The 26,842-nt window shown below is 40.6% G+C and overlaps 2 protein-coding genes and 1 long non-coding RNA gene across 17 annotated transcripts in view; 2 read left to right on the top strand and 1 right to left on the bottom strand.

Moving 5' to 3' along the window:
- Window positions 1-1,197, top strand: part of WIPF1 (WAS/WASL interacting protein family member 1) — a 100,498-nt gene extending 99,301 nt beyond the window's left edge. For all 5 annotated transcript variants that reach the window (XM_078847970.1, XM_078847967.1, XM_078847969.1 and 2 more), the window contains one exon: window positions 430-1,197. In XM_078847970.1, coding sequence (XP_078704096.1) covers window positions 430-439 — 10 coding nt within the window. In that variant the 3' untranslated portion in view covers window positions 440-1,197. The remainder of the gene's footprint in view (window positions 1-429) is intronic.
- Window positions 1,198-2,877: 1,680 nt separating this feature from the next.
- The window catches only part of GPR155 (G protein-coupled receptor 155), a 45,293-nt gene continuing 21,328 nt past the window's right edge, over window positions 2,878-26,842 (top strand). For 2 of the 11 annotated variants that reach the window (XM_073305901.2, XM_073305902.2), the window contains exons 1-5: window positions 3,024-3,794; window positions 4,932-5,052; window positions 7,354-7,644; window positions 12,249-12,760; window positions 23,731-24,130. In XM_073305901.2, coding sequence (XP_073162002.1) covers window positions 12,295-12,760; window positions 23,731-24,130 — 866 coding nt within the window. In that variant the 5' untranslated portion in view covers window positions 3,024-3,794; window positions 4,932-5,052; window positions 7,354-7,644; window positions 12,249-12,294. Of the gene's footprint in view, window positions 2,957-3,021; window positions 3,795-4,931; window positions 5,053-5,827; window positions 7,645-12,248; window positions 12,761-21,209; window positions 21,309-23,730; window positions 24,131-26,842 lie in introns of those variants that run through there. The other 9 variants (XM_073305900.2, XM_073305893.2, XM_073305898.2 and 6 more) reach the window with 9 other exon arrangements.
- LOC140895661 (uncharacterized) lies at window positions 13,937-15,810 on the bottom strand. Its single transcript, XR_012154298.2, has 2 exons — window positions 15,434-15,810; window positions 13,937-15,148 (listed from the first exon to the last, which is right to left on the bottom strand). It is a non-coding gene; the product is annotated as an uncharacterized LOC140895661 (long non-coding RNA).

The following is a 26,842-nucleotide window of genomic DNA, read 5'->3' as shown; positions in this document are numbered from 1 at the left end:
GGGAGATTTCACAGCACTTTACACAAGACTAAGGGTCCTAAGACTGGTGTCCTGTCCACTGGTTTATGTTCTACCTAAACTCTCCTATAGTTTCAAATTGAGAAATTACTTTTCACTTTCTGTTGTGTGGTGTTCCTGACTCAGAATATCTACCATGTTTCATCCTAGAAGTGGTGCATTTGTCACTATACCACTTAGTCTGTAAAGAGTTTTCAGTCCAGTCAGGAAGAAAGGTGTTTTATAAGTGCAAATAATTATTTCTTGTATGTCCTTATTCTTTATCTTTCTGTAGTTGATATTCAAAGGGTAACAATCATAAAATACTTGTTTTCATAACATTCTGTATTCTAAGTAGAAATTTGATTTCCCCCCCCATTTCATTTATTCTTTTCTCCTCTCTTGATTATCTTTTTTTCTTTTTTCTTTCAGTGGTGCTTAAGACTGGAACTTCCCAGAAGAATTGTGTTCAACCTTTTTACCAACTTGTGATCTCTTAATGAACTTTAAAATATGAAAATTGAAGTTATATTACTATCAATGTTTTTACCTCCATTCTTCCCTTAATGGTGTTCCCCACAATACCCCAAAACCAGAATTGTAAGTATCAGGATAGGAGCACTTTTCTGGATCTAGGGATGTGCATCTGACTACCATGCTCAAGAAGGAACACCCAACCTAGGGTGACCAGATGTCTAGATTTTATAGGGACAGTCCTGATTTTTGGGTCTTTTTCTTATATAGGCTCCTATTACCCCCCAACCCCTGTCTCAATTTTTCACACTTGCTGTCTGGTCACCCTACCGCCACCACTCTGACAATCCCTTACGGTAGCTACTAGTGAGGTGGGAAAGATTACACGGTGCTCCTTTAAAGTTTCCTACAATCCCTTTTCCAAACATTTTTGTTCCTTCAGTGCCCCCTTCTGTTTTGGTTAAGGGCTTTTATATCTCTTTTTATATAAACCTTTTCATTATCCTTGCCCTAAGTATCCTGTTCATGTTGTTTCTCCCCCCACCCCACCCCTTCTTAAAATATAACATCCTATTTGTTCCCTTCAACCTCCCTTTGGATTTGATAGATTCAGGGGTATAAGAGCCAAGATTGACCCATTTTGGGGAGAGAATGTTTGACAAAAAATAAAGTTTCTTTTTAAGTTGTCTGTCACCTGTCCATCCTTTTTCCTCTGCAATTGTTGGTTCTCAGTCTCTTTTTTTTGTTGTTGTTTTTCTTTCCAGTTTATCTACATGCTGAAAGCTTGTATTAAGTCTTTTTCTTGTGTGTGAGATTCTTGTTTACTTAGTTGAAGGCCCCAGGTTTGGTTTGATTTTTTAATTGACTTCCTAAAGAAACTATGAAAATTCCCCTGCCTGTAAGTTCCACTGTCCCAGTTACGAGGGGTTATTGGCACAGGTATGTGTGCTCCAAGTGTTCAGAACACGGAAAACACGCTGTTTTGGGCTTTGAGCTTTTGAAGGTCCTACACACAGAGACTGAAAGGGAAGGTATACAAAGAAAGCATTTTACAGTTGTCCCCCCTTCAGACAGACGGCAGTGAGATCAGAGCGGAAGCAACACATGACTTAGTTCCTTCCTGCTCAGCCACCACCAAGACTGATGGAAAATGGGTAAGTCATGACCTGATTTCTCCTTCCTTCAATAGTGGGTTAAGAAGAGGCAACTTAAAGTCTGATTCTCCTTTGCAGCAGCAAGAGAATCATGACTATTGATTCTAAATACCCAACTTAAGTTATCAAGTAAGGCATAGTTAATTATAAGGCCAGCCTTTGCAGGTTATATATTAACACAGTTTGGAAACTCAGCCTCCAACTAAATTAGTAGGCTAAACATGTTACAACAAATATAGAAAACTATCACCTCCTGACTACTCTCTCTTAATTCTATGATAATTTGCTCTTTCTGTTATTGTGGAGCATTACATGGGTAATGTTTAATTTCTAGTTTTAGTTCTAGTTTACTTAAAAAAGAAACAAAATAGCAAATTAAAAGCTTCCACCTTTATGCCCTGCTGTTAGTGTTTAAAGCTTTAGAGATGAGGCTCCTTGCATCTAAATTTTATGCACCCACTGGCCCTATCCATGGCTGTATATACACAGATTCTATAGGCATCTAGCCCCTGAGCCTTTGTGACGAGGATCTGGGGGCTTACAGAGCCAAACATTTGTGGGCCTGAGATCCGGTTCATGATGTGAAATGCTTCACCTGCTCATGCAGAACAGTGACACTATTAAGGGAGTGATACAGCAAGTTTCTCAGAGAAAGGCCCAAGCCCTACTCTTTCAGGCTCCCAAGAAGAGATTCCAAATGCTGTTGAGAACTAATCCCCAAAGATGGGAGTCTTTCTCAGCATAGGGAGAACAGGGGGCCAGATTCTACAACCCTTCTCTCCTCCCAAGGAGTGAGGCTGGGAGCAGCTCTGTTCCTACTAACAATGAAAAGCAACTCTGGCTCATTTAGGGGAGGTCATCTTTCTGCTCTGTGAGGTCACAGGGAATGGGGTGGGGGGGGGGGGGTGAGGGCAGGTCTTGTGACCACCTTTCCCCTTCCTCGAGACAGGATTTCTGAAAGGGTGGGGGGATCTGTCATAGCCCTTGTCAGGAACAAGACTTGGGATCAGATCTATAGTCTCCTCCCCCGCCAAGGAAATGCGGGGTTAAGGTCTGAGGCCTCCCTTTCCCTCTCCAAGAGGAGTAGGGCTGCATGATAAACTCCCAGCCTGAGGAAACTTGGGGACACATCCAAAGCCCCCCGTTAGTAAGGAGATGAAGGGATAGCTCTGCAGCCCCTTCATAAGGAGAGAGGGGAGTAAGTCTATAACCCCTCCCTCCAACAGGCATACGGGGGAGATAGACCCACACCCCAAGGAGCTGGAGGGGTGAGAGTGTGCCACATACCCCCATCCGAGAGAGGAGCTGGAGGCAGCTCTGTGCGCCCCCGGGTAAGGAACGGTGCTCTCCACCCCCACAAGCTACTCCCTGAGAGCGGGCGGGGTCAAGCGGCTGCATCTAGCACGGACTTGGGGCCCAGGGGCACTAGCCCACCGAGCGCCGCCATCTTGAGGGCCGGCCTCCCCACCCCTGCCCTTCCTCGCCGCGTCAGCGACTGACTAGCTCCCTCCACGCTCCCGGCTCAGCAGCGGCGATGCGCGCCCAGCTCCCGCGGCTGGGGCTAGCGCCTGGCTGCACCCGACGCAGGGCGGGCACTTAGACTCGGGCGCCTCCTCTGTGGGGCTGGGCCCTACCGCGCGTGGGAGCTGCCGAGGGACCCAGGGCGGCAGCGCTGCGCCTCGCCTCCCGCTCCATGGGGCTGAGCTGGAGACCGGCCCCAGCCTGCGGCGGCCAAGTCCTGCGCCAGGCAGAGGCGGCGAAGGGCACCTCGGAGAGCAGAGAAGGCCTGGGGGAGCGGCCGGTGGCCGGGCACTGAGAGGGCCCCAGCACTCAGGGGCTCCGGAGCCGGCATGTGCGCTCCCGCGTTGGGGCTGTGACCGTCGCGGGGAGATCTCCTGAAATCTGTATGTTATTGGGGGCGGTACGGCGTGTGTGCCGGGGGGATGTCAGCCGGTCCCTGCTCCAGGCTGTGCCTTACGTAAGGCTGCGCTGGACACGGTGTGGATGTTTCTTCTCTCACTGCTGGTTTGCAGCGAGATCTTCTGTGCAGATGCCCGGGCTGTCTCCTCCTCGGAGGCGCTCAGCCTGCCCACGGGAAGGGGATTTTTTACTTAGCTGCCTACCGTTTGCGACACCCTAACGACTGTGACTTCAGTAGGCGCTTAGCAGGTGTGTGTGTGTGTGTGTGTGTGTAAATTTACCCTTTAATACTCACTTCAAGCTATCCAACAACACATCTTACTTACTGATAAACATGATCTCATTCCAAAACTATAGTGTTGGTTACACCGTGTTTTCAGTATGATTGTAAACACCTCTGGTACAGTTTGCCACTGACTGAAAAAATCAATTTTCATCAGTCTTAGCATTGACTTGTTTGCTTTTTTTTGCACCAATTATTTTCGTACTTGTCAAACTAGACAAAGTGAAGCATCTGCTGTGTATATCTGTTATAATATATTCAAGTAGATTTAGTTTAAACACACCACCAAACTAAACAATTAGGAAACCCACCTAGCCTTCCTTTTCATCTTCCAGCTTTTCCCTCAAGTCTTCTGTTACGCAGCACATTGCAATTAGTTTTGTACTTGTCAGACACAGACATTTCCCAATCATGAATGTGGTTACTCATACACAGAAGGAGCATAGTAGGCACTCATAGAAAATAAATATGAAGTACTAATCATAGGGCTTTACTTTTCACTGTATGTTTAAAAGAATTTAATAAGAGTGAGTGATTAGGTCTTAGCTGATTTTACAAATGGGAAAACTGAGGCACTGAGGGGTTTTTTGTTTTAAAGGGATGTTGAATCTAAAAATCACACTTCAGTGTGTAAAATATTTTACTGACTGTAGCATCAAAGATCACATCTACAAATAAAACATAACATTACTATAACTAAAAGAGAGTAGGGGAAATATTTTTCTTTTTCAGTTTGTTTACTTTGTGCAATTGGCAACACTTCTCATATTGTTAGGGCTTTTCTACACACCGAATTTACACCCATTTAACTTACTTAGTTGGAAGCCACGCCTTTTAGTTATATCAGTGCCATTTTGTATGTAGACCAGGGCCTTCATTTCACTGCTTCTTTTGTGTAGTCAGTTTTCTTAGTTGTTGTTGTTTCTGTGGAATCTAGGCACTTTCACACAGCAAAAGTGTGGGGAAAAAATTAAAAATAGGAAATATTTTAAAACCCTAAACAGTGTGGAGGGAAACAAAGAAGAAGGGTTGGTACCTGAAACTACTTTTGGAATTGACTAGAGTTCAGACTAATGGCGTCCCTTTTCGGTGATTTTCCCAAGGTTACACCGTTACTCTTCATTTACTCTCCCGAGGCTAGAAGACCGAATGGCAGTGTACAGGAGTGGAATCTGTACCAATCACTTCTCACCACTACAGTATCTTTTAATTTAAAGCACTAAGGTGATGCAATTAACTTCCTTTTTTTGGTGGTTTTATTACTCTAGACAATTTTAAAAGCAGACAAACCCATTCAGTATGTTATTCCTCTAATGTGAGCACCTGAGATGCAGAGCTCTTTCATGGGAGATATTGCCCCTTCTGTCAAGGTTTCCACTTAAATGAGTTTGTCCAACAGAACTATAATGTGTTTATCACCAGCAGGATATTGTTATATTGCATCATGTTGTAAATGAGGTGATCTGCTTTGTGAAAGTGATCTCAGGATCCATTAACAATTTACAGAATCTCTTCAACAAAATCAGCATGTTTCTGGTAGAAAGTCCCCTCAGAATTTTGGGGAGGGTCAGTAAGAAGAATTTTTGTGGAACTCCAAACTTAATTTATCTTCCATTAAAAGTGGAGGGGAGAGTGAAGAGGGTCTTCATGCAGGAGAGGTGGAACCCAGCTGCTTGTGCTGGGGTTTACGCATAGTTGCCAGTATTTAGACGAGTGTTCAAGAAATAGTACTCTGATCAAAGCAGGGATCTGGGAGTTCTCGAACTCCTAGCAACTGGAGAGTTTGGTTTGTGTTTTAGTGCTTTACAAATATTAATCAGTACACCCACCACTCATGTGAAGTAAGTAACTAAGTAAGTATTATTGTCTGAGTTTTACAGATAGGGTACTAAGTTAGTGTTGGAGTTGGGGTTATAGAATGCAGTAGGTCCTTATACTCTGGTGCTTTTTAGTCTACTACTAGACCAGACTTCCTCTTGTTGTTGAGCTATCCCTCCTTGAGACCAGTAGCTACAATGTTTGCCTGGCAGAGGAGCTAGCTTAGCAGCTGTCCTTAGCACAAATGGCAGCCTAGGCAGCACTGTCTCTAAAAGTCATGAATTAGTCGTTAGTCCCCCCAGAATAAATGCATCTGTGACTAACTTCTCCCTCTCCCTTCTCTGGAATAAGGGAAAAAAGTGGGAGGCCAGGTCTACACTACAAACTTTTTAGATGGTGTAGTTAACGCCAGTCGGGCTTGATTTGTGACTGACAGCTGTGCTAGGAGAAGCTCAAAGGGTAGCTGCACTTACCTACTGGTAAAACTGTGCTTTTGCACAGATAGCTTATGTCATTTGAGTGGGTATAGTGGAGGAGGGAGGTCCTAGACTAAGCTACATGAGCAAAAACGCAGTTTTGCTGGTATAAGCTGGGTCCACAGTAGGAGTGCTTTACCAGCACAATACACCCTTGTAGCTATATAGCTATGCCAGCAAGGCTTTATAAGTATAGGCCTGGCCTCAGTTCCTGATCTGTAAGATGGGGATAGTAATATTTCTCTACCTCACAAGGATGTTGTGAGGATAAATATATTCAAGATTGTGAGGCGGTCAGATCTATGTCACTAGAGGGCCATATAAGTATATTAGGCCAGGTCTACACTAGAAAAGGTTTGCTGGTGTAACTATAATGGCACCCCCCCGCCACCACCTCCCAGCTGTAGATGCAGCTTATACTGGCAACAGTATCGTTTATACCAATTCCCTGAGGAAAATAAGCTACACCAGCGAGAGCACTTTTATGCTGGTATAACTACATCTACATTAGGGCTTTTGCTGGCATCAAAGTTTTTTTGGTTTTTTTTTTTTTTTTTTTGGCAGGGGCAGGAATCGCACCCTTAACCAATTGGTTTACTGTTGAAAGTGTTCTAGTGTAGATGGGGGTCTTATATAGGAAGGCACGGGACACAGGCTGCTGCTGTGGATCAGAACAAAGCCTTTGGGTGAAGGAGCCAGACACTGAGGTTATCGCTAGGAAGGCCCCAGAGTAGGCCAGGGAAAAGGCCAAGTTTTTAGTGCTCCTGAGAGCCTGGCCTCTGTAACTCTGCCTCATGTTCATTTAGGGTTTACTACCTGCAGAAGCCAAAATATACACCCTTCTCAGGTGTGGTTATGCAATTGTATCCTGCTTGGGACTGTTTGAGTGCAGAAGGAAGGGCTGAGAGTTTATTATTGCGCTGATTCTGTGCTGCAATCTATACTATGCAAAAGGGACCTAAAAACTAGCTTGGAAAAGTGCTTTCCACTAATAAATTAGTGGGAAATAGTCAAATACAGATGTTCATTGGAAAGGAAAAACTGGGAAGCAGCGATGCTGAAAGAGCCTTAGGGGTGAGAATGAGCAGTAAGTTAGACCTGAGTTTGCAATGTGATATCAGAGTGAAAAAGCCAATGTAACTTTGGGCTACAACTAGCTGTGCTATGTATTAGGGAGGTAATAATTTCTATGTGGGTCTCATGCAACCATACCTGAGATATCTGTGTTCAGTTCTGGGTACCTTCTCATCAGAAGAATATTGAAAGCTCTGAGTAAGCAAGAAAAATAACCTGTGGGCTGGAAGAAAGTTTAAGAACTAAATGTGTATGGCTGAGCTAAACATCAGTTAAACTGAAGAGGGGACGTACTCTCTATCCAAATAGTTGAAAGGTGAAAACACTAGGGAGGAAGAGAAATTCAAGAAGTTGATACATGGAGGCCTATGTCAGCAGTCTCTTGGTGTGGTCTTTCGAGGGGCCCCAGTTTCTCCTGGCTGACTCTCCTTAGCTTGTCTTCAATCAGGTGAGTTCCTGGACCTTTACCTCTAATTAAGGCTATCAGCCTCACAGTCTGCTTCACTCTCTTGATTACTTTCCTGAAAGCAGCCTGGTGTCTGCCCTTTGCTGTCCCATGCCTTTTTGCCTCCTCTTCCATCTGTCTTGGCTACCTGGAGGCCTTGTTTCCTCTATTAGTTGCAGCTGTGGGCATCTGTCTCCATGATCGGTAGCTCTGGCAGCTGTGTGGGAGTGTGATCAAGCTGAAGAGATGGTTCTCTCCCCCCCTCTGTCTATGCTCAGTGTGGGGTTTGTAGACCTGATTACAAGGGCATAACTTGGAGTAATGGGGTAAAATTTAGTTAGATCATCAGGAAAAACTAACTGATAGTGAAGTGTGTTGCATTCTCGCAAGAGAACTGCTGAATCCATGTTGTTTGGGAGATTTACAGCGTAGAGTGGACACAACATTGGAAAATGTACTGTATGGGATAAGGATGGACTGGTTGACCTAAAATAGGCTATTTTCATCCCAGTTGATCAAATGTGGTAAATGTACACAATGCTGCAAGGTGGGTAAGGTTGTCAAATATTTAGTCTGTGTCCCAAAGAACTTGCATTCTAAATGCATGTACGATATAAAATATAACAAATGTGGGCAGGGAAGGAGCTCTCTATAAGAACACTCGTATACATTGGTGCTCTGGATTAACGGTGTAATGTTTTATAATTCAATTGGGTTAGGAAAACTTTCTTTAAAAACTTCAAAGCTTTGTTTGTATCATTTAATAGGCTGACTTTTTAATGTGCAGTTAAATTGGAGAAGAGTTCCTATCACTGATACTAGTGCATATGTCACACTTGCCACAAAGTAATCAAGATGTGAAGGTTGTCTTCATGTTCTTTATGTATATAAATCTCCCCACTGTATTTTCCACTGAATGCATCCGATGAAGTGAGCTGTAGCTCACGAAAGCTTATGCTCAAATAAACTTGTTAGTCGCTAAGGTGCCACAAGTCCTCCTTTTCTTTTTTGCGAATACAGACTAACATGGCTGCTACTCTGAAACCTGTCTTTATAACCAGGGGAGAAACAAACTGTATATTGTTTTTTGTTTTTTTGTTTTTTTAAAGTAGATAACACATTTGTGACTTTCTGTTGTCCATGTTTCCATAGCAACTGCAGAAATTAGAAAGGTCATCTCTATCTCAGTCTGAAATGGGGCACAGGAAAAAAGCAGAATCTCTGTGGCCATGTCTACATTAGCATTTTTCTTAAAATCTCCAACTCTTAATCCAGCATCAATGCAGCATCACTATTGCTTGTAACAGTGGGAATGTTAGTGTAGACCACCAATTGGTATCTTTACCACTGTGTTGTGTACCTAAATTAAAGAATGCCTGTGTTGTGTCAATGCACATTCTGCTGTGGTTTTTCTATCGCGGCGGGACGGGGGGGGATGTTACCCTCTTTTACCCGCTCTTTTAGATGAAATTCAGAGTCCTACGGGTGATTTCAGTTGGAAGGAGAAATTGATGATGAAGGCAGGCATGTCTTTCATACAAACCTGTTTGCTTACCAAGAATGTACAAAGTCCTGTTTCCTTGAACATAGGAGGAATCAAACAACAAGAGAGTGTTTCTTTGCTCAGAGTTCCACGCCCCTTTCGGCCACCACTCAGCCCAGAATGTTCCCTCTCTGGGTTGTTGTTTTTCCCCCAGGGCCATGGTCCCAGGGTTTGCTTAGGCTATGTTCTTGGCTACTTTGGTCTCTGTTCTGGTGCTTCCATTCTGTCTCTCTCTCACACCCAGCTGCCCTTCCCCAGTTCCTGGCCAGCCTCTGTGATTATCACTCTTCAGGGAAACCCCTTGGTCAGTGTGGCCCAGGCTTACCAGGCTGATCTATTCCTTGAATGGTGGTTTCCATTGTTTTTTAGTACTAAACAAAGTTCCATTTTTCTAATGGCTCCCTCATAGGTACTTACCAGATCTGTGATCCCTGCAGCCACCAGCACCTCTCAGCATAAATATAAGACTTTGTCTTAAGTTCTTAACCAGATGAATGATGCAGAAAGTCTGGCTGGTTAGAAAGGATAATTGGCTTAGAATGGTGATCTGATTTTTTTTTTTTTTTGCTTGGTGTGGTAGCAGTGGACATGATTTCTTCTGTGGCCACTGGAATTTATTCTTAATTAGAATAGGAATTCTCCTCTATTGTAGCATCCTCTCTTCTATTGTAGCATCTTATTGAGTATCCTTAGGCAATGGTGATGAAATACAGAGAGCTCTCTTTATTTAGTTTTAAATTAGCAAGTTGGTAAGATGCCCCGTCCACTCCAAAATATCCCAGAGGTCAGGCAGAGAATAGAGCCAGTGGGAAAAGGGAGGAGGCTAGTTTCTTATTTTCTAGTCTGCTTGGCACTACTCTTCATTTTAATGCCATAAATGTACGAAAGAAAGCAGTTCACTCCAAAATATGTATTAATATATGAAACTGAAGTGTGCTTTCCCTGCTCTTGGACAGGAGGCCCAGCACTTGATAGCATTAAAAGCCACGTTACCATTAGCCAATTTTTAAAGGTTGTGGAAAACATTTTAACTATCTGAATAACTGAAAGAATATTTCCCCTCTTTTTACATTCAGAACTTGCATTCTTCTTATCAAATGATGTCATTTGTTCTTTCAAATGAACAGAACATCAAGGTGTGTGATGGGTACATACACCCACATGTTTTTCTGGTCATGCAGTCAGCAATCAGATGGTTTACAGAGGGGGCATTATGAAAGAAGCACATCAACTTAAAAATCACAATTTTGTCTGACAATGTTACTCCCCACCATTCAGAAGCAACGGTGTAACCAAATAAGATTAGACTGAATCAGATTGTTCACTCTGCATTTGACAGCATTCTCTGTGGAGTCAGTTAAACTGCTTCCTCAGCAGAATCAGTCATTTGCCCATTTGGATTGGTGTCTTATGCAGCATCATCAGAGATGGGGGGGAGGGGAATCTTTTAAAATTATATAAATATGGTTGTATAACAATAAAAATTGACTGAGGAACTTCGGAGCAGGCATGGGATCTGAAACTGCTTGTAACTCCTTGTTTGAAATAGTTTAGATTTCAGATTTGACAGGAGGGTATCATGCATGGGTAAAGCTCACGGGTTTTTTTTAAGCAGACTCCCTCCCCCATCTACATTACAACTGTAATTTAGTAATGAGACCATGTGACAGGATCTATCAGTCCTTCTCTGTTCGTTGCTGGAGGCATTAGAGCCCTGACATCCCCTGTTCAATGACCAGACCAGGCTACAAAAAAGACTTAGTCCTCCAGTGGCCTAGAATGGCTAGGAGGAGACTTTGACCAATCAGGACCCAGCATGCCAGTTAAAAAGGCTTGTCCCCTTTTTCTCAGGGCAGCGCTTCTGGATGAGAGTGGGACCGATCAGGAGCTCTGCTTGCCCAGAACCTCAGGGTCTTGCTTTCAAGCATTGCAACTAAGTGCTTGTCTTTGAGGTTCATTTATTTAAAGGTGCAGACAGCCAAATTCTGAGTTTATTTTTATTTAACTGTTTAGATACTGAAGTCAAGCTTGTGGCACAGACTACCCTCCTGCAAGCAGGTAGCCAAAACTTGTGGACTAAGCCGGGGGCGCCTGGAGTACCACCCAAACAGTCCCACCTGTGACATACCCAAATGCGGCACCTTTTTCCCCAAGCCTCGTTACAGCACCATTACAAGTTGTAATGTATATAGGACCTAACTGCATGGATTGTAACAGTGAGCTTCTTTTTTACTCTACAGCTTCTAATGGTGTTGTAATGGGATCTCCTGACTTGATTAGAGTTTTAGTATGTATGGAACTTCCATCTTTCTGGCCCTGCTCACATTCACTTTTCATGACGTTAGGAAACAGTTCCTTAAAGAAAGCTCTTAAATATGATTTCAGCTAAAATGATGCTGCCAGTTGGTGTACATGAAACATAACTTACTTAAAAGTTTGTTTTTAAAAACAATGTTGTGTACACTGGCTATGGATATGGCCCTGCTAAGTGAAACCAGTTTTCAGACCTGGCCCAACAAGACAAATGCCTTAGCTTTACTTTTGTGATTGATTTATTTTTCATTAAATCAGAAGAGCTGAAAGTGCCTTTATTTCTTTTAAATAAATGTTTAGATTCCAGAGTCTACAGTAGAAAATCCTCAAGTCATGTCACTTTCCATGCCAGCAGATTTCATTGTTTCAGCTCTTGAGTTACATTTAGATTTAATTTTCACTCGACATACATGCTAGAATTAAAGTTGAAACCCAAGTGGGTTTTAGGATCTGTACTAATTGTAAAGCTGTGCTATTGGTGAATTGTGTGCACTTGCCACTATCCGCAGAAGAGAGAAATAGCTAAGGAGGGAAGAATGTGTATTTGGGATCCACCCAAATGATTTTACAGTTTTCTATTTTATCAGTTTTGTTTCTTTCTCTCTCCCCCTCTCAGTAGCTGCCATTATCTGGCTGGGTGATGGACAGAAGTGCTTGTGGGAGGGATTTGGAACTGCATTTTAAAATAATCAGAGAGACACACTCCCACTCAGAAGTTGAATAACACTGTTTCGTTCTTTTATTTTTACAGATCAGAACATCACATGCTCCGTTTTTAAAACGAGCAGTGAGAAAAGATGGATACTTTCTCAGACTTTATCGCAAAGAACCTCTCCTCTTCAGCCAATATGTCGCATTCTCTGCCCAGCAAGTTGGACTACCAATTCAATGTTACCAGCCGTTCTCCTTCCATGTCAATAAGCAGGCTTTTCCCAGCACTGCTACAATGCTTTGGCATCATCCTCTGTGGATATATAGCTGGAAGAGCCAACATCATCACATCAACTCAGGCCAAAGGACTGGGAAATTTTGTCTCCTGTTTTGCGCTTCCAGCTTTGCTATTCAAAAACATGGTGGTACTTAATTTTTCCAATGTGAACTGGTCCTTTCTTTGCAGCATCCTGGTTGCCAAAGCTTCTGTATTTTTCTTAGTCTGCATTTTAACATTATTGGTAGCCAGTCCTGAAAGTCGATTTGGCAAAGCAGGACTGTTCCCTATTTTTGCTACACAAAGCAATGACTTTGCACTGGGATATCCTATAGGTAAGAAACCACTTATGCTCTCTTGTTTTTGTTAACTTTATTTTTTTAACATTATTTTTCCTTGTCCTAGGCATTTACTGTATGCTGTGATTATACAGTCTTGTGTTCTTGTGCTTCTAAATTAGAACTGTTTTACATTCTGCTGAATTGAAATCTTAGGCTGTATAAAACAGTTGTCAACAAACAAACATACGTTTACTTGTACAGAGACATGTTTATGACTTCAAATGTGTTGACTGGATGGCTCTGGGAATCAGGGTGGATTTGATTTAAATCAAATTGATTGAAATTGTAATATAAATCACTAGTCAGGAAGACTCAATTTAATCATGGATTTGTACATAAAAGTGCATTCTTGTTGGTTGTTACAACCTTAATACATATTCTTCACAATTCAGAAATAGATGTAGGTTTCATTTTTAGAAGGTTCACACTATACATTTTTAAGTAATTTGTTTTGAAAACTTTTCTGATTAGTTTTACAGCTATATCAAAAAATGAATGATTGTTTGGTTATTTCATTTACCAAAGGTAATCAAAGCAGATATTTATGAGGTCATTGGGAGGCGAACTATCTCCAATTCAACAGGTTAATCATTAATATTTAGAGGATTTTCTTGCCATGCTGTATTAGGAGGAGCGCATCACCAGACAGACATTTTAAATTGTTTTATTTAACTAAAACACCGACATTATGTATTCTGGATTTTTTTCTTCAACAGCAAACATATGATATTTTAACAAAACAAGCATATGAATTTTTGAATTTAGTTAAACATTCAACTTTTTAAAATCGGGTTTGTTTTTGTTAAAATTGTTTTTAACTAAAATGGTTAAATGAAATACTTTTTATAAAAAAAACAAAAATTAAATCGACTGTGTCAGCCAGGTCAACATGAAAAACTTAAAATATAGGCTTCTGCAGCTAACGCAGTCGTCTTCACCTTCATTTTCCTGTTTGTTCGTAATCTGAAAAGAAAAACAAGCTTTCCTGCTTTTTCAGGTCCCAAATAATTTCTCAATTTGGAATGAATTAGTCCAAAGGAAGAAACTATTCTTTCTGCACCATCAGAAGAAGCTACTGCTGTTAAAAGTGAGATTATCACTTCAACAGTCTCCGAATCCAAGTGCTTAAGTGACTTCCACTAAGTCACTGGTGTGACTTTCTTTAAAACATCATCAGCAAACATATATTTCTTGAATGATTTCACCCTTAGCTCTGAACTTTATTATAGTTGGCATTATGGAGGGATGAGTGCTGGATGTCCATGTCATAGCCAACTCCTCTTCTTCAATAGTTAAGGTTTGACCCTGGTAACGAGTATTGAGAATATTTGCAAAAAAATGAGCTGGAGATAGTGCTTGTCCCATTTGTTTTTTTAATTCTTGTAATTTAACTCTGTCATTGCATAGTTCTTTTTTTAAGACCTCACTCAATTCCTTCCAAATTTCAACAGCATCAGTAATAAAACAGCTATTTTCCCTGCATTTTATTCAAGGCTACAGAAATAGGCTTCAGGGGACTTGGGGTGTGTTCAACGTTTCTCTGAAGCCCAATGGTGAGAACTTTGGCTGTGACAGGGCCATCTATTTTTTCACAATTTTGTTCACAAACTGTCATCAGATTAAGCCAGTTCTTGATAATTGTGCTGAAAATAGTCCACTACTGAGTTCCATCACACGTCTTGTGGGAGAGTTAGCTTGGTTCCTCCCACTGTTTTCAGAGCAGCTGCTGCAGAATGGTTGTTACAGAAGTATATTGCAATTTCAACAACATTAGTCTTTATTTCTGGAACACTGAAGTCTTTGGCTAGGAGGTGCATCAAATAAGCACTGCAACCTTATGGTATTAGCTTGGGACTCGCTTCTAAATTTCTTCTCATCTTGGGTACATTTGCAGCAGTGTCTGTGACCAAGCTGCGTACTAGACATTTTAATTTTTTTTCACAGTTTGTTATAGCTTTTACTGCTACGTCTTGTAAGTATTCTGTTGTGTGTGCATTTCCTGATGTATATCAGTTGTTTCTGAAGACATTCTCTTCTTCTGTTGTGTCACAAGCACATACAATAGGATCATTGTGAACATTGCTCCACCCATCAAGACTCAGGTTAACAATTTTACCCTCTAGACCTTTTGCACAGTGCTCAATTTCTCTTTCTTACAGTTTATCCAACAATTTGCCTATGACATCTGCTTTGTTGGGTGGACTGTATCCTGGTCTTAATGACTGAACCATGTTAATGAAGTGTGGGTTCTCAATCATATGGAAAGGAGTTTGTTGCATAAACAAACGGGGCAATTTTTCCATCAATTACCTCTTTTTGTAATCTGCTGGTTCTTATCACAAACTTATATATGATTGTTTCTGGATGATGGGATGGATTCTCCTAAACAAAATAAGTCAATGCAGTTATTTAATTATTATTACCATACTGCTCATTTAGTTTTTCTCATTGCATTCACTAACACTCAGTACTATTTTAAAAGGTGAAATTGTAAAAGGAAGATCTGCCTATTTCAGCTATTTATTTTATTATCACAACTGCATCGAAAATGATAGTACCACAGAGTAACAACTATATTTTTTGCTCAAACATGAGAATTCAAGAATAGTCCAGAAGGAAGACAGGCAGTCCTTAAGAAAGAAGTATGAAATAAAAAAGTTTACCAACCTGAAGATCCTGCATGTTCAAATATGTTCCTTTCATCATCTTCAATGCAGCTTCCTCCTGAAAAGGAACACTTTTCACGATGTTGTTTCATTTGGGCAACCGGGCCTTGCATTTATTTGTTGCACTGTTGCATTTTGCACGCATGCCTGTCTTACCCACAGGTAGAGGAACTTCATTAAAATATTCCCAAACTGGGTCTCTTTTATGGCCTGCTGCCATTATAGGTTTTCCCTTCTAGTGAGAGAATGGTCTGGTAGATCTCAAATCTACGAAGGCTGCACTCAGAAAGACCTCAAGACTTCTGGAATATGCTGCTCAAACAGTTTCACTTTTGTTTCTACTGCCTGTCCCTCCCTTCTCACATTTATCTCCAGACTTCTTCTTGTCCAGATCTATTCCTCCTCCAACAATCTTCTATTCATTGAACTTTTTGAAACTTTGTGCTTTTAGAGAGAGGTAAGGGATTGACTTTGTTTACACAGATTTGCAGAGGGACAATAGGGTTGAAGTCTGTTATTTATCACCGCTATATATTTATTTATTTAAAACATTTTTGCTGTTAACAAGCATGTTATCTCGGATGACACAAATCCACAGTTTGAGACTCGCAAAACTAAGCATCCCTGATGGCATCTTTTAGACTGAGCACTGAGTCACATTGGGTAGATAGAAAGATTAACCTAAATCTATACAGAAGACCCTGGAATCCCATAAGATTGAGTCCATAATCCATGAATTATTGGAACTCATTTACAAAACTTTTCTTAAACATTATGTGAATTCATTGTCTCATACTATAGAATTTGAATTTATAATCCCTATTCCATGATGAGATCTCTTTGAGCTATAATGTATCTTAATTAAAACCATCTTTAGATAGTTTTTTTTCTCAAAAAGCATTTTATCAAAAAAATCTGATTTAAATTTAAAAAATCTGATTTTTTTTTTTAAAGCATTATTTTTATCCACCCTGCTGGGAGCAGAGAATAGGATACAGAGTCTTTCAGCTGCAATTTGTCACTGTGCATCTACACCAGATATATGGGGACAAGAAGTTGCTACCATCTGTTAGCTATTCAGAGGTCTTCATATAATGAGCTTAGTTTGGTTTTCAGTGGACTGATGTCCACATCCATGGTGGCAGTGTCTGCAGAGAAACCAAGAAATAAATAGACTGGACTACCATGTCACGCACATGAGCGAGTCCGCTAAGTCTGTGTTGAGGCACGTTAGTCAGAGGAATTTTTTGTTGCTGCTGCTGCTTGTGCTTGTGACAATTTAGTCCTTCTGTACATAAAGAGAGTACTTAATTCTCCAGAGGTATCAATCTGACGACAGTTGTGAGCAATAAACGCCCCTAAAATATTTTTTTTTAAATAGTCAAAATTTTTAGCTTTGTGTGAAAACTTGCAAAACTGTCCTAAAACTAGAAATATTTACTGTGTGGAAGATTTGTAAAGCAGTATACATTGCAGTACAGAACTCCTACAAAGATCTGACATCCCTCCCCTGTCCCGAAAACCAACAGACTTCACACACAATTCTAGATGAAGTGCGCTGTAGCTCACAAAACTTAGGCTCAAATAAATTTGTTAGTCTCTAAGGTGCCACAGGTATTCCTTTTCTTTTTGCGGATACAGACTAACACAGCTGCTACTCTGAGTTCTAGAAGACTTGACTAAAATAAGATGTTGCTCTCCTGTAGTTGTGTTGCTTGTTGCACTGCTGTCACAGAGTTATGCGTGACTGCGAAACTCATCATTTATAATGTTAGTTTTCTTTTTGTTTCAGAACGGTTTAGTGCTTCCAGAAATTGCAGTCAGAATAAAATTCTTACTATGAGTGTCTAATTAGGGGTTTACTGCTCGCCTGGAAAACATGCTGATTTCCAATCCGGGCTACCCGAGTCTCCCCAAACTTTAAAATTCTGAGGTTGCAGCTTAATTGTACATTTTCATAACATTTCAGGAGCTGCAATGGATGAGTTGCCTTGTACCTTCTTGGCTTTAGCTCTTGACCTAACATAAGGAAACCATCTAATGTGCATGTTTCCATCTATTGGGGAGTTTGTTCAAGAAGATTTAAAAGTGCTCAAAACAGAATTTAACTATCTATTTGTTGGCATGCTGGCATCTTAATTTCTGTAGCAGGTGATGGAGGAAAGTTGCATCTTTTGGACTCAGTTCTAATATGTGATCATCAAGCATGCATTGTCATATGTTCTGTGGGGGAAATGTCGCTTTGTATGTACACAGGATTTTGCATAGCCCATGGTAGTGTGTGACCATATATTTCAAATCTGAGCTTCTTGGGACTTTTTCTATGCCTTCAGCATAGAGTGTAACAAGAAATCTCTTTTCTGATAGGGATCTAAAAAAAAAAAATCCTATTTCCTTGAAGAATAAAACTTTTATTCTGTCAACTTTTTTGTTATTGCATCCCTATTTTTAATTTCAAACAATATAAAAACGTAGCGCACTCCTTCTCCTTAATTTTTGGTAGACAGGCTTTTTATAATTGTTTTCGTTGTTGGTTTGCTAATGTGCATTTAGTCACTTACAAAACTATTTACTGTGTATCGCAGCCCAAACATATCTGGAAAACTGGATTGTACAAATAATACTATGTGTGTGGTGTGTGTTTAATTAGTGACCTGCAATGTGGTTTTAAAATTAACAGGAAAAACTGTGGCCATTTAAACAGCACTTACTTAAAAGGTAAAAAGCACAATTTAAAAACCATGCACTTACAGCTGAAGTTGTTTTTTTTTAAGGAGTTGGTATGCCTGCACTTTACAATAGCAACTACTTAAAAGAACCCATTCAACATGAGCTCTGGTCAGTTTTAAAAATGAATCAAAAGCTACCTGTGGTTATAAAAATTAAAAAAATGTGGAAATTCACATTTTCCTATTTTGTAAATGTTTTTTTTCTCCCTTGCTTTTGTACGAAAGACACACACACACAGGAAAAAGTGACAGACTGTACAGAAGAAACAGTGAAGCTGACTAGATACAAAGTCCTTTCAAAATGCACTATGCAAACATACTTATTTTTGCCACCTAAATTCTCATTTATAATATGGTAGATGTTGCTTTCTTTTAACAGTAAGTTTAAAAAAAAATCAAACATAAGTGTAATGTATGTTTTTAAGTTAATGGTAACTACTTACATTTTCATAGAGCCTTTTTATGATACCTTGCGGTGCTCTACAATAAGCTTGAAATTAAAAATGAAATCCGTCTTGCCACTCTTTACTTAGAAGCCAAAGATACCAAATGTCTACGTTCCTTGCACAGGAAAAGATATTCTTCATATCAGTAGGTTCAAGAGTACAACAGAGCAGTTTGCAAGCATGCACACAATTGGAGAATCTGTCTGACAGAATGTCAGACTTGGGCATCTAGAGCAAGTAATGTGTTGGGGGTGTGTGTGATATATATATATAAAAAATCTTGATTTTTAGTGAGGCTTTTGGCATAGTCCCACATGACATTCTCATGAGCAAATTAGGGAAATGTGGGCTAGATGAAATTACTGTAAGGTGGGTGCACAACTGGTTGAAAAACCATACTCGAATAGCTATCAATGGTTTGCTGTCAAATTGGGAGAACATATCTAGTGGGGTCTCTCAGAGTCAGTCCTGGGTCTGGAACTATTCAATATTGTCATTAGTAACTTTGATAATGGAGTAGTGTGAGTGCTTATGAAATTTGTGGATGACACCTAGCTGGGAGGAGTTGCAAGCACTTTGGATGACAGTATTAGAATTTGACAAATGGACAAATGACTTTGACAAATTGGAGAATTGATCTGAAATCAACAAAATGAAATTCGATAAAGGTCAAGTGCAAAGTAATTCACTTAGGAAGGAAAAATCAAATGCACCACTAAAAATGGGGAATAACTGGCTAGGTGGTAGTACTGCTGAAAAGCATCTGTGGGTTTTAGTGGATCACAAATTGAATATGACAATGTGATGTATTTGCTAAAAAGGCTAATATCTCTGGGGTATATTAACAAGAGTGTCATATGTAAGACATGAAAGGTAATTGTCCCACTCTACTTGGTACTGTAAGGCCTCAGCTGGAGTGCTATGTCCAATTCTAGACACTACATTTTAGGGCTGAACCAATTGGAGAGTCCAGAGCAGAGCAACAAAAATGAGAAAAGGTTAAGAAAATCTGACCTGTGAGGAAAGGCTAAAAAAACTGGGCATGTTTATGAGAAAAGATTGAGGGGGAACCTGGTAAGTCTTCAAATATGTTAAGGGCTGTCTGTTATGGAGAACAATTGATCACTTTATGTCCACAGCAGGTATAACAAGAAGTAATGGGCTTAATCTTCAGCCGGGAAGATTTAGGTTAGATATTAGGAAAACATTTCTAACTATAAGGGTAGTTAACTCAGGAATAGGCTTCCAAGGGAGATTGTGGAATCTCCATCTCATTCATTCATTCACTCACACACATACAAAATGAGTACATACACACAGTCTTAGTGAACCTATTTCTCGCTTCCCTTTTCACCAAACCTTAAAACTTCAAGTTGCATGAATATGGAAGAATTAATAATAGAACGTACAATTAAAATGCTTGCAAATCAAGTAAGAATATGACAGGTTTCAGAGTAGCAGCCGTGTTAGTCTGTATTCGGAAAAAGAAAAGGAGTACTTGTGGCACATTAGACTAACCAATTTATTTGAGCATAAGCTTTCGTGAGCTACAGCTCACTTCATCGGATGCCACTAGTACTCCTTTTTTCAAGTAAGAATATGTTCTTTGATGCAGTGATATTGGCACCCTCTACTGCAGATGCAGGAAAGCAAATCCTTGTTAGACTGGCCTTTGGTATTTTCAGTATTCAACTGGGACAGGTAAACTAAGAATCTCTAAAGGTGTTGCAGTCTAATAATATGTTGACTTAGCAAATCCAGATGGTTTCTGGCTTCCATTATTAAAATATAGAAATAGGGCATAACGGAGTCCTTATAACTTGCCCTTTTAACACTACTGATTACATAAGTACTGTGAGTAATGCTAAGTATGCTGAGTTAATAAGCTGTAAACAGAAATTAAGTGTTTTACCAATGACTGAACAATGAGTCTTATAGGTGTGTGTTCATTTAGAGCCAGAAAGTCCTATTTTTTAATATTGCCTCACCCCCCTCCTCAGCAATAGTCTGATCCTTTGACCTTGAAGGTGCTAGTCTGTCCATAAAAATCAGACATCTCCCTCCCCTGACTCAGCCTCTCTGAACAGGAGGTTGTCACTATCCCTTATGAAATTCCCTTTGCATATTTTAAAGTCTTTTACTATTATAATCAATACTATTGAGCAGTCAGGTTGGGGCTCCCACTCTTCCCTCCTCTGTACCTTAATTTCTCCAAATACTACTTTGAAGGTAGATCCACACAAGTGGGAGCTTTCAGCCTACATTTGCAATCCCCTGCCTTCTGGATTGGTTCTTGATATTAGAAGAGGTCCCTTTTAGAGATACTAATTGACCTATATTATAATATTTGCTTTCCCTAACCAAAGGGATAGCCTAGCAAACAGCTAGTTGTCTGCTGTGCCCTTGAGGCTAAAGAGATGGGGTTCATGTAATTTGTAGATTTCTTGCAAAACTAATTCTACTTTATATCAAATATGAAATGTGCAAATAGATTTTAATCTATCATATTTGGTACTAATTCAGCTTCTCTCAGCACTCCTTTCTGGCTAGCACATTAAATAGTACTAGCTAATTGCTGGGTGTCTTTTGTTGGCCTTTTCAGGTGGGACACAGGTAAAAAGGCTGCCAACAGAAACAAGGATTAATGTTTATTTCAGAAGGTGTAACTTTCCTGGACTTGTTGGGAGGCACTAGGAAAGGGGTAAGATATAAGAATAAGTTATATCACAGTATCCGTGAATGTTCATTACTGACCACTGGATCATCATGGTTTTATAACTTGGGAAACAAAATGTTGCTGGTATGGTTGTTGTCAACTGTGGAGTGTAGTACAGGCCTTCTTAAAAAAAAAAAAAAAAAATCCACTTGCTTCTTAGAAATGGGAAGCTTTACCAAGCAAGTTGAGGGGCCAATTCCTTTAATGTCTGCAAAGTGGAATTGTAATTTACTTAAAATATATAAGGGCTAGAGTTGTGCCGGTAACTTCCCAAATGTGAATGGATTAAAAGGACATAATGTCTTTGTTCCGAGAGCTCCCGTAACTTATAGGTTTGCAAAATAGAAGTAGAACAAATTAAGAAAACCTCTAATTGTTTTCATTGCTGCTGCAGGTAGTAGTGAAATTGTCAAGAGTTGTCAATTTATGCAGCTGCTTCTTCGTAAAATTTATGAACAGCAGTGGAGGCACTCTCAGGGAGCTATTCACAAGGGAGGCTGAGGGGGGAGGGCAGATAAGAGTAGCTGGCATTTTTTTTCTCTCAGCCTTTGAACCAGGCAGGAAGTTGGTGGAAATGTAAAGTAGTGGAGCCTCTCCTCTCTTGCCTTTCACAGCAGCTAAGAAGTTCTGACATGCTGCAGGGAGGGGAGAGAGAGAGCAAGCTTCTGGCTACTGCAGGGAGGTGCTGGCATTTCAAATATGATGCAGCTGGTGTACAAGATGGTGCCAAAGACAGCCCTCTCCCACTTAATTGCAGGGTTGGGCTTCTCACTGGGGATGTGTCCCTGGATCTCATTTTTGGAGCTCCCAACCCTCCTTCTGGCTAGCAGGTCTAATCCTTCCATTAGCAGATGTCTAAAAGGTTTTTCAAGTCCTAGGCCAGGTCTATATTAGGAGCACTTTGCTGCGATAGCTATACTGCTATGCTATACTATAGACTTTGACTGGCACAGCTGTGTTCATCACAAATCATAGCCCATCACATTGTGGCTGACATAGCTATGCCAGCAAAAGTTTGTAGGGTAGACCTGGCCCTAGTTAAGTGTCAGTTTGCACCAACCTCTAATTTATCCTTGCTTTGGCTTACTAAGGCCTGGTCTACACTTAATTAGTTTGACCTACCTGCATTGCTCAGGGATGTGAAAAATTTCACACCCTGTGTGTCAAAATTAGGTTCACTTAACCCCCGTTGTAGACAGAGCTAGGTTGGCAGAAGAATTCTTCTGTCAGTGTAGCTACCACCTGTTGGAGAGGTGGAGTAACTACATAGATGGAAACAACCCTTACATCGATGTAGGAAGTGTCTACACTATGGCTACAGTGGTAGCGCAGTATATCCCAATAACTTGCACTTATTTCGCTACTTTCATCCAAGGTTCTGAAAGTATTTTACTGGTTATTTTACTGTGCCTAGAAGTGCGCTAGGCATCTGCAGAGCATATAGAAGCTACAGACGCTGCCCTGAAGATGTGACATAATAAAAGGGGTGGGAAGGATTATTAAAGCTACAGGGTTTGTGAACCTTTAACTAATTTAGCAGCAGTCCTGTGAGGATATATATCATACACCCTTTTTATTGATGTGTGAAGTGAGTCACAAAGTGGCTAATGGCCTGATCTTTAGAATTCAATGACAGCTATGTGTGGTCAGTACCTTTGAAGTGGAAGCCCTAAGTGGTTTACTCAAGGTCACAAAACCAAATTGTTGTCAGTGGAAACAACCTAAAATGCCTAAATCCCAGCTCCTGACCTGAGTAGTCCCAGAACATGAACACTGCTTATTTATTCTGCACTAATTTTTCTTTTAATTTATTATATAGAGTGCCATAAAGGGATCATAAATACAGGATGATGAATTACACCTGTCATACACACTGGTTATATTTCAGAGAGATCTAAAAGACTTGTAAGAAGAAAAACAATTTGCAAATTGGACTCTTACACAAACTGTGCTATTAATGTGCAGTGACTCTCCCATGATTGTGGAATGTGCTGCAAAAACAATTTCCTTTATCTGAAATGCTGAACAATCTACAATAGAGGGCATATGGTATTATTATTTTGTTGTTGTACAGCAATATTAGAATGATTCATTTTGAAACAGGGTTCTATCAGCTGGCCCTTGGGGTATTCATAGTATAGTAAAGCAACATGGGTTAGTTAATCTTCTATCATTTTTATTATTTTCAGTGCATATCTATGGTCTAATGACAATTAACCATGCATTTCTTTATATTTTCACTGTCATCTTGCGCTAGTTGTAAGTATTCAACTGTTAATTAGGCTGATATGGTTAGTATGAAGAACATCTTTTTGTATATTTGAGAGACAATCATTCATTTTAATATTAAATCATATATTTTTGTTAAAGTATTGTCAATAATCACTTTCTATTTCCTGTTTTCTAGTTGAAGCTTTATATCAAACCACTTACCCAGAATATCTCCAGTACATTTACTTAGTGGCTCCAATATCTCTTATGATGCTAAACCCTCTTGGGTTTATCTTCTGTGAAATCCAGAAAGGGCGAGATAATCGCAGTATGTCGCACAACAAAATGAAAATAGTGGGACTTGGGCTTCTTCGAGTGTTGCAGAACCCAATAGTATTCATGGTCTTCATAGGAATTGCCTCAAATTTTATTCTTGGACAGAAGATACCAGTGTATCTTGAAAACTTCCTTGATGGACTAGCCAGTTCATTTTCTGGCTCAGCACTCTTTTACCTTGGACTCAGCATGGTGGGACAAATAAAAAAACTGACGAAGAATGCATTTGTTGCACTGATTCTTCTCATCACAGCTAAACTGTAAGTTTGATGTGTTTACTTTTGTATTTACATGTTTCAGTATTTTTTGTATATTGCAACATTTAGAAAAGCATTAAATGGACAGTCAGTATTACTAATACTTATCCATATCTCTCACAACTAATGTATTATTAAAACAGATCTCATTTTTAACAAGTTTACTTTTCATTCCAAACTGCTTGGTTAGTTTTTGCATTTTGCTTAGCTTAGACAATGAAACTAAACTGGTGAGTTTTATTTGTTCCTATTTGCTTTTGAGTCATTTTAACTTCTTGTGCTGCAATGTTTAAATTCCCCAAATAATTTTGGATTATTTTTAAAACCCACTTCTGTTCACATTAGACTGTAAAATGATTTATTTAAATCTAAATTTTGAGTATCAGTAGATGATAGTTTCCCTTTAAAGTTCAGCCAATTTGCCAGTGAATTAACTTCTGCCATCGCATTGCTTGGACTAAATAAAGATAAATGTTCTTATTGATGAACTGTGCACTCTTTCTTGCTGTGAAGCTACAATTCACATCACAGTATTACTGCTCTGATATAGTCAAAGAAATATAAACCTTATATGAAGAAGAGCTTGGATGTTGGCAGAGTAAAAATAATTAACATGCATAACCCAGATCAGTGATGGTGAAGTTGTGAATTGGACACATGAAAAGAATATGAAAGAAAACTAATTGATTGTTCATGCTATTTTTTGTTTAATACTAGGCCTATATACATCTGTGTGGACTTTTTGCTCCCATTCCCTTCCCTCACCCCCCCCCCCCCATCCAAAAATGATGCTGTCTTGGCACAGCATTAATAGGGGAAACTTTTTTTTTTTTTTCCCTTGCTTGGAAATCATGTCTAATATTTCCCAACCTAGATGCCTAAAGATAGGGACTTGCCTAACTTTCAAAGGTGGTGAGTGAGCACCTGCAACTACCAATGACTTCAGGTGGCATTTGTGGATGCTCATCACCTCTGAAAATCAAGTAAATTTTATTTACATACCTTAACAAGGAGTTAGGAGACTAACTTGAGGCAACCACCTTTGGTCTTTGACTTAGCACAAAAAGCAGCTCAGCATATTATGACAAAATAGGCTTATATCCTAAATCAGTGGTCTCCAAACTTTTTATGGCCAAATCACTTTTTGAATCTAAGGGCAATTCAGGATCTACCCCGCCCCTTCGCTGAGGGCTCCACCCCTCCCCCACCCTCACTCGCTTTTACTGGGCTGGGGCAGGAGGTTGGGGTTCAGGAGGGCGTGCGGGCTCTGGGCTGGGGCAGAGGGGTCCGCAGTCTGAGAGGGGACTCTGGGCTGAGCCTGGGGCAGGGTTTAGGGTGCAGGAGCAGGCTCCGGGTTGGGTCAGAGTGTTGGTGTGCAGGAGGGGGTGCAGGGTGCAGACTGAGAGGGAGTTTGGGTGCAGGAGGAGGCTCTGGGCTGAGGCACAGTGTTGGGGTGCAGGAGGGGGTACAGTGTTCTGGCTCTGGGAGGGGGTTCAGGTGCCGGAGGGGGTTTGGGGTGCACTTACATGTGGTGGCTTTCGGTTGGCCGTGGGTACAGCAAGGCTATGGCAGGCTCCCTGCCTACCCCAGCCCCATGCTGCTCCTGGAAGGGGCCAGTGTGCCCCTGCAGTCCCTGGGGTGGGGGGAGGGGAGGGGGCACATGGCTCTGTATGCTGCCCCTATCTGCAAGCACCATCCCCACAGCTCTCCCGGCCAATGGGAGCTGTGGGGGCGGTGCTTGCAGGCAGGAGCAGTGAGCAGAGGGAGACCCCTGCCCTGCCTGTGGGGCTGCATTGGCCACTTCCGGGAGCGGTGTGAGGCTGGGGTAGGCAGAGAGTCTGCCTTAGCTGCAGCCACATTGCACTGCTGCTGGAGATTACGATCGACTGGGAGATCCTCGAGGGTCAACCAGTCAATCGCGATTGTCCTAAAGAGTCACTGTCCTAAAGAGGTTCTAGTTCTCAGTGCAACTTATAAAAAAAATTATTTGAGAGTTTGTCAGTTTTAAATTGTCTCTGATGTTTGGTGACTAAGTAGGAAGGTTTACTGTGTAGTCCATGAATGCTGTTTCAGTTTTGCAAGAAGAACTCTAAGATTCTTTGCTCACCTCACCTCATAAAAGATTTTCCCACTTACAGTAGATGCTTGCTGTTTGGCTTGTTCTTTTTAAGAAGGGACAGGATACCCCAAATTGTTTAACTTGAATATTTGTAGCTTTGTTTTGTTCACCACTGGACTCTTACAGCAAGCTGTTCAAACATGCGTGATTGCCCACTTCTTTATTCTGTAGCCTGTGGAGTTTCCCCAGTTCTAATACAGATTGCCCCCAGGAGCAGCTGTCACGATATGGTATCTTTCCTTCAGATAGCAGAGCAAAGTATATGTAGGCTTTCTCAGAGCCTACTGCAATTTTGCTGATCTATGGACTGTTTGGAAGATGACAAAGATGCTAAAAATAGCAGAACTCCCACTATATCTTGCCTCAGTGACACCGTATCTCCAAAATCATGCCAGGAGCTAGATTGTTTTTCAGATGCTCCATCTGGCTGCCTGACATGTGGAAAGTTTTTTTTTTTGTTTTTTTTCCTGAATTAGTTATCTCAAACAAGATTCTGGACCAGATTCTGATCTCAGTTGTGCTGGTATAAAACTTGAATTGACTGGCCTGAAAACCAGAGTAAATTGTTTTAAAGGATTTATATGGTGATTGGAATC

The sequence above is a fragment of the Lepidochelys kempii genome, chromosome 11 (genome assembly GCF_965140285.1).
Source record: "Lepidochelys kempii isolate rLepKem1 chromosome 11, rLepKem1.hap1, whole genome shotgun sequence".
NCBI classification, from domain to species: Eukaryota; Metazoa; Chordata; order Testudines; family Cheloniidae; genus Lepidochelys; species Lepidochelys kempii.
This window is presented reverse-complemented; position numbering and strand designations above follow the sequence as displayed.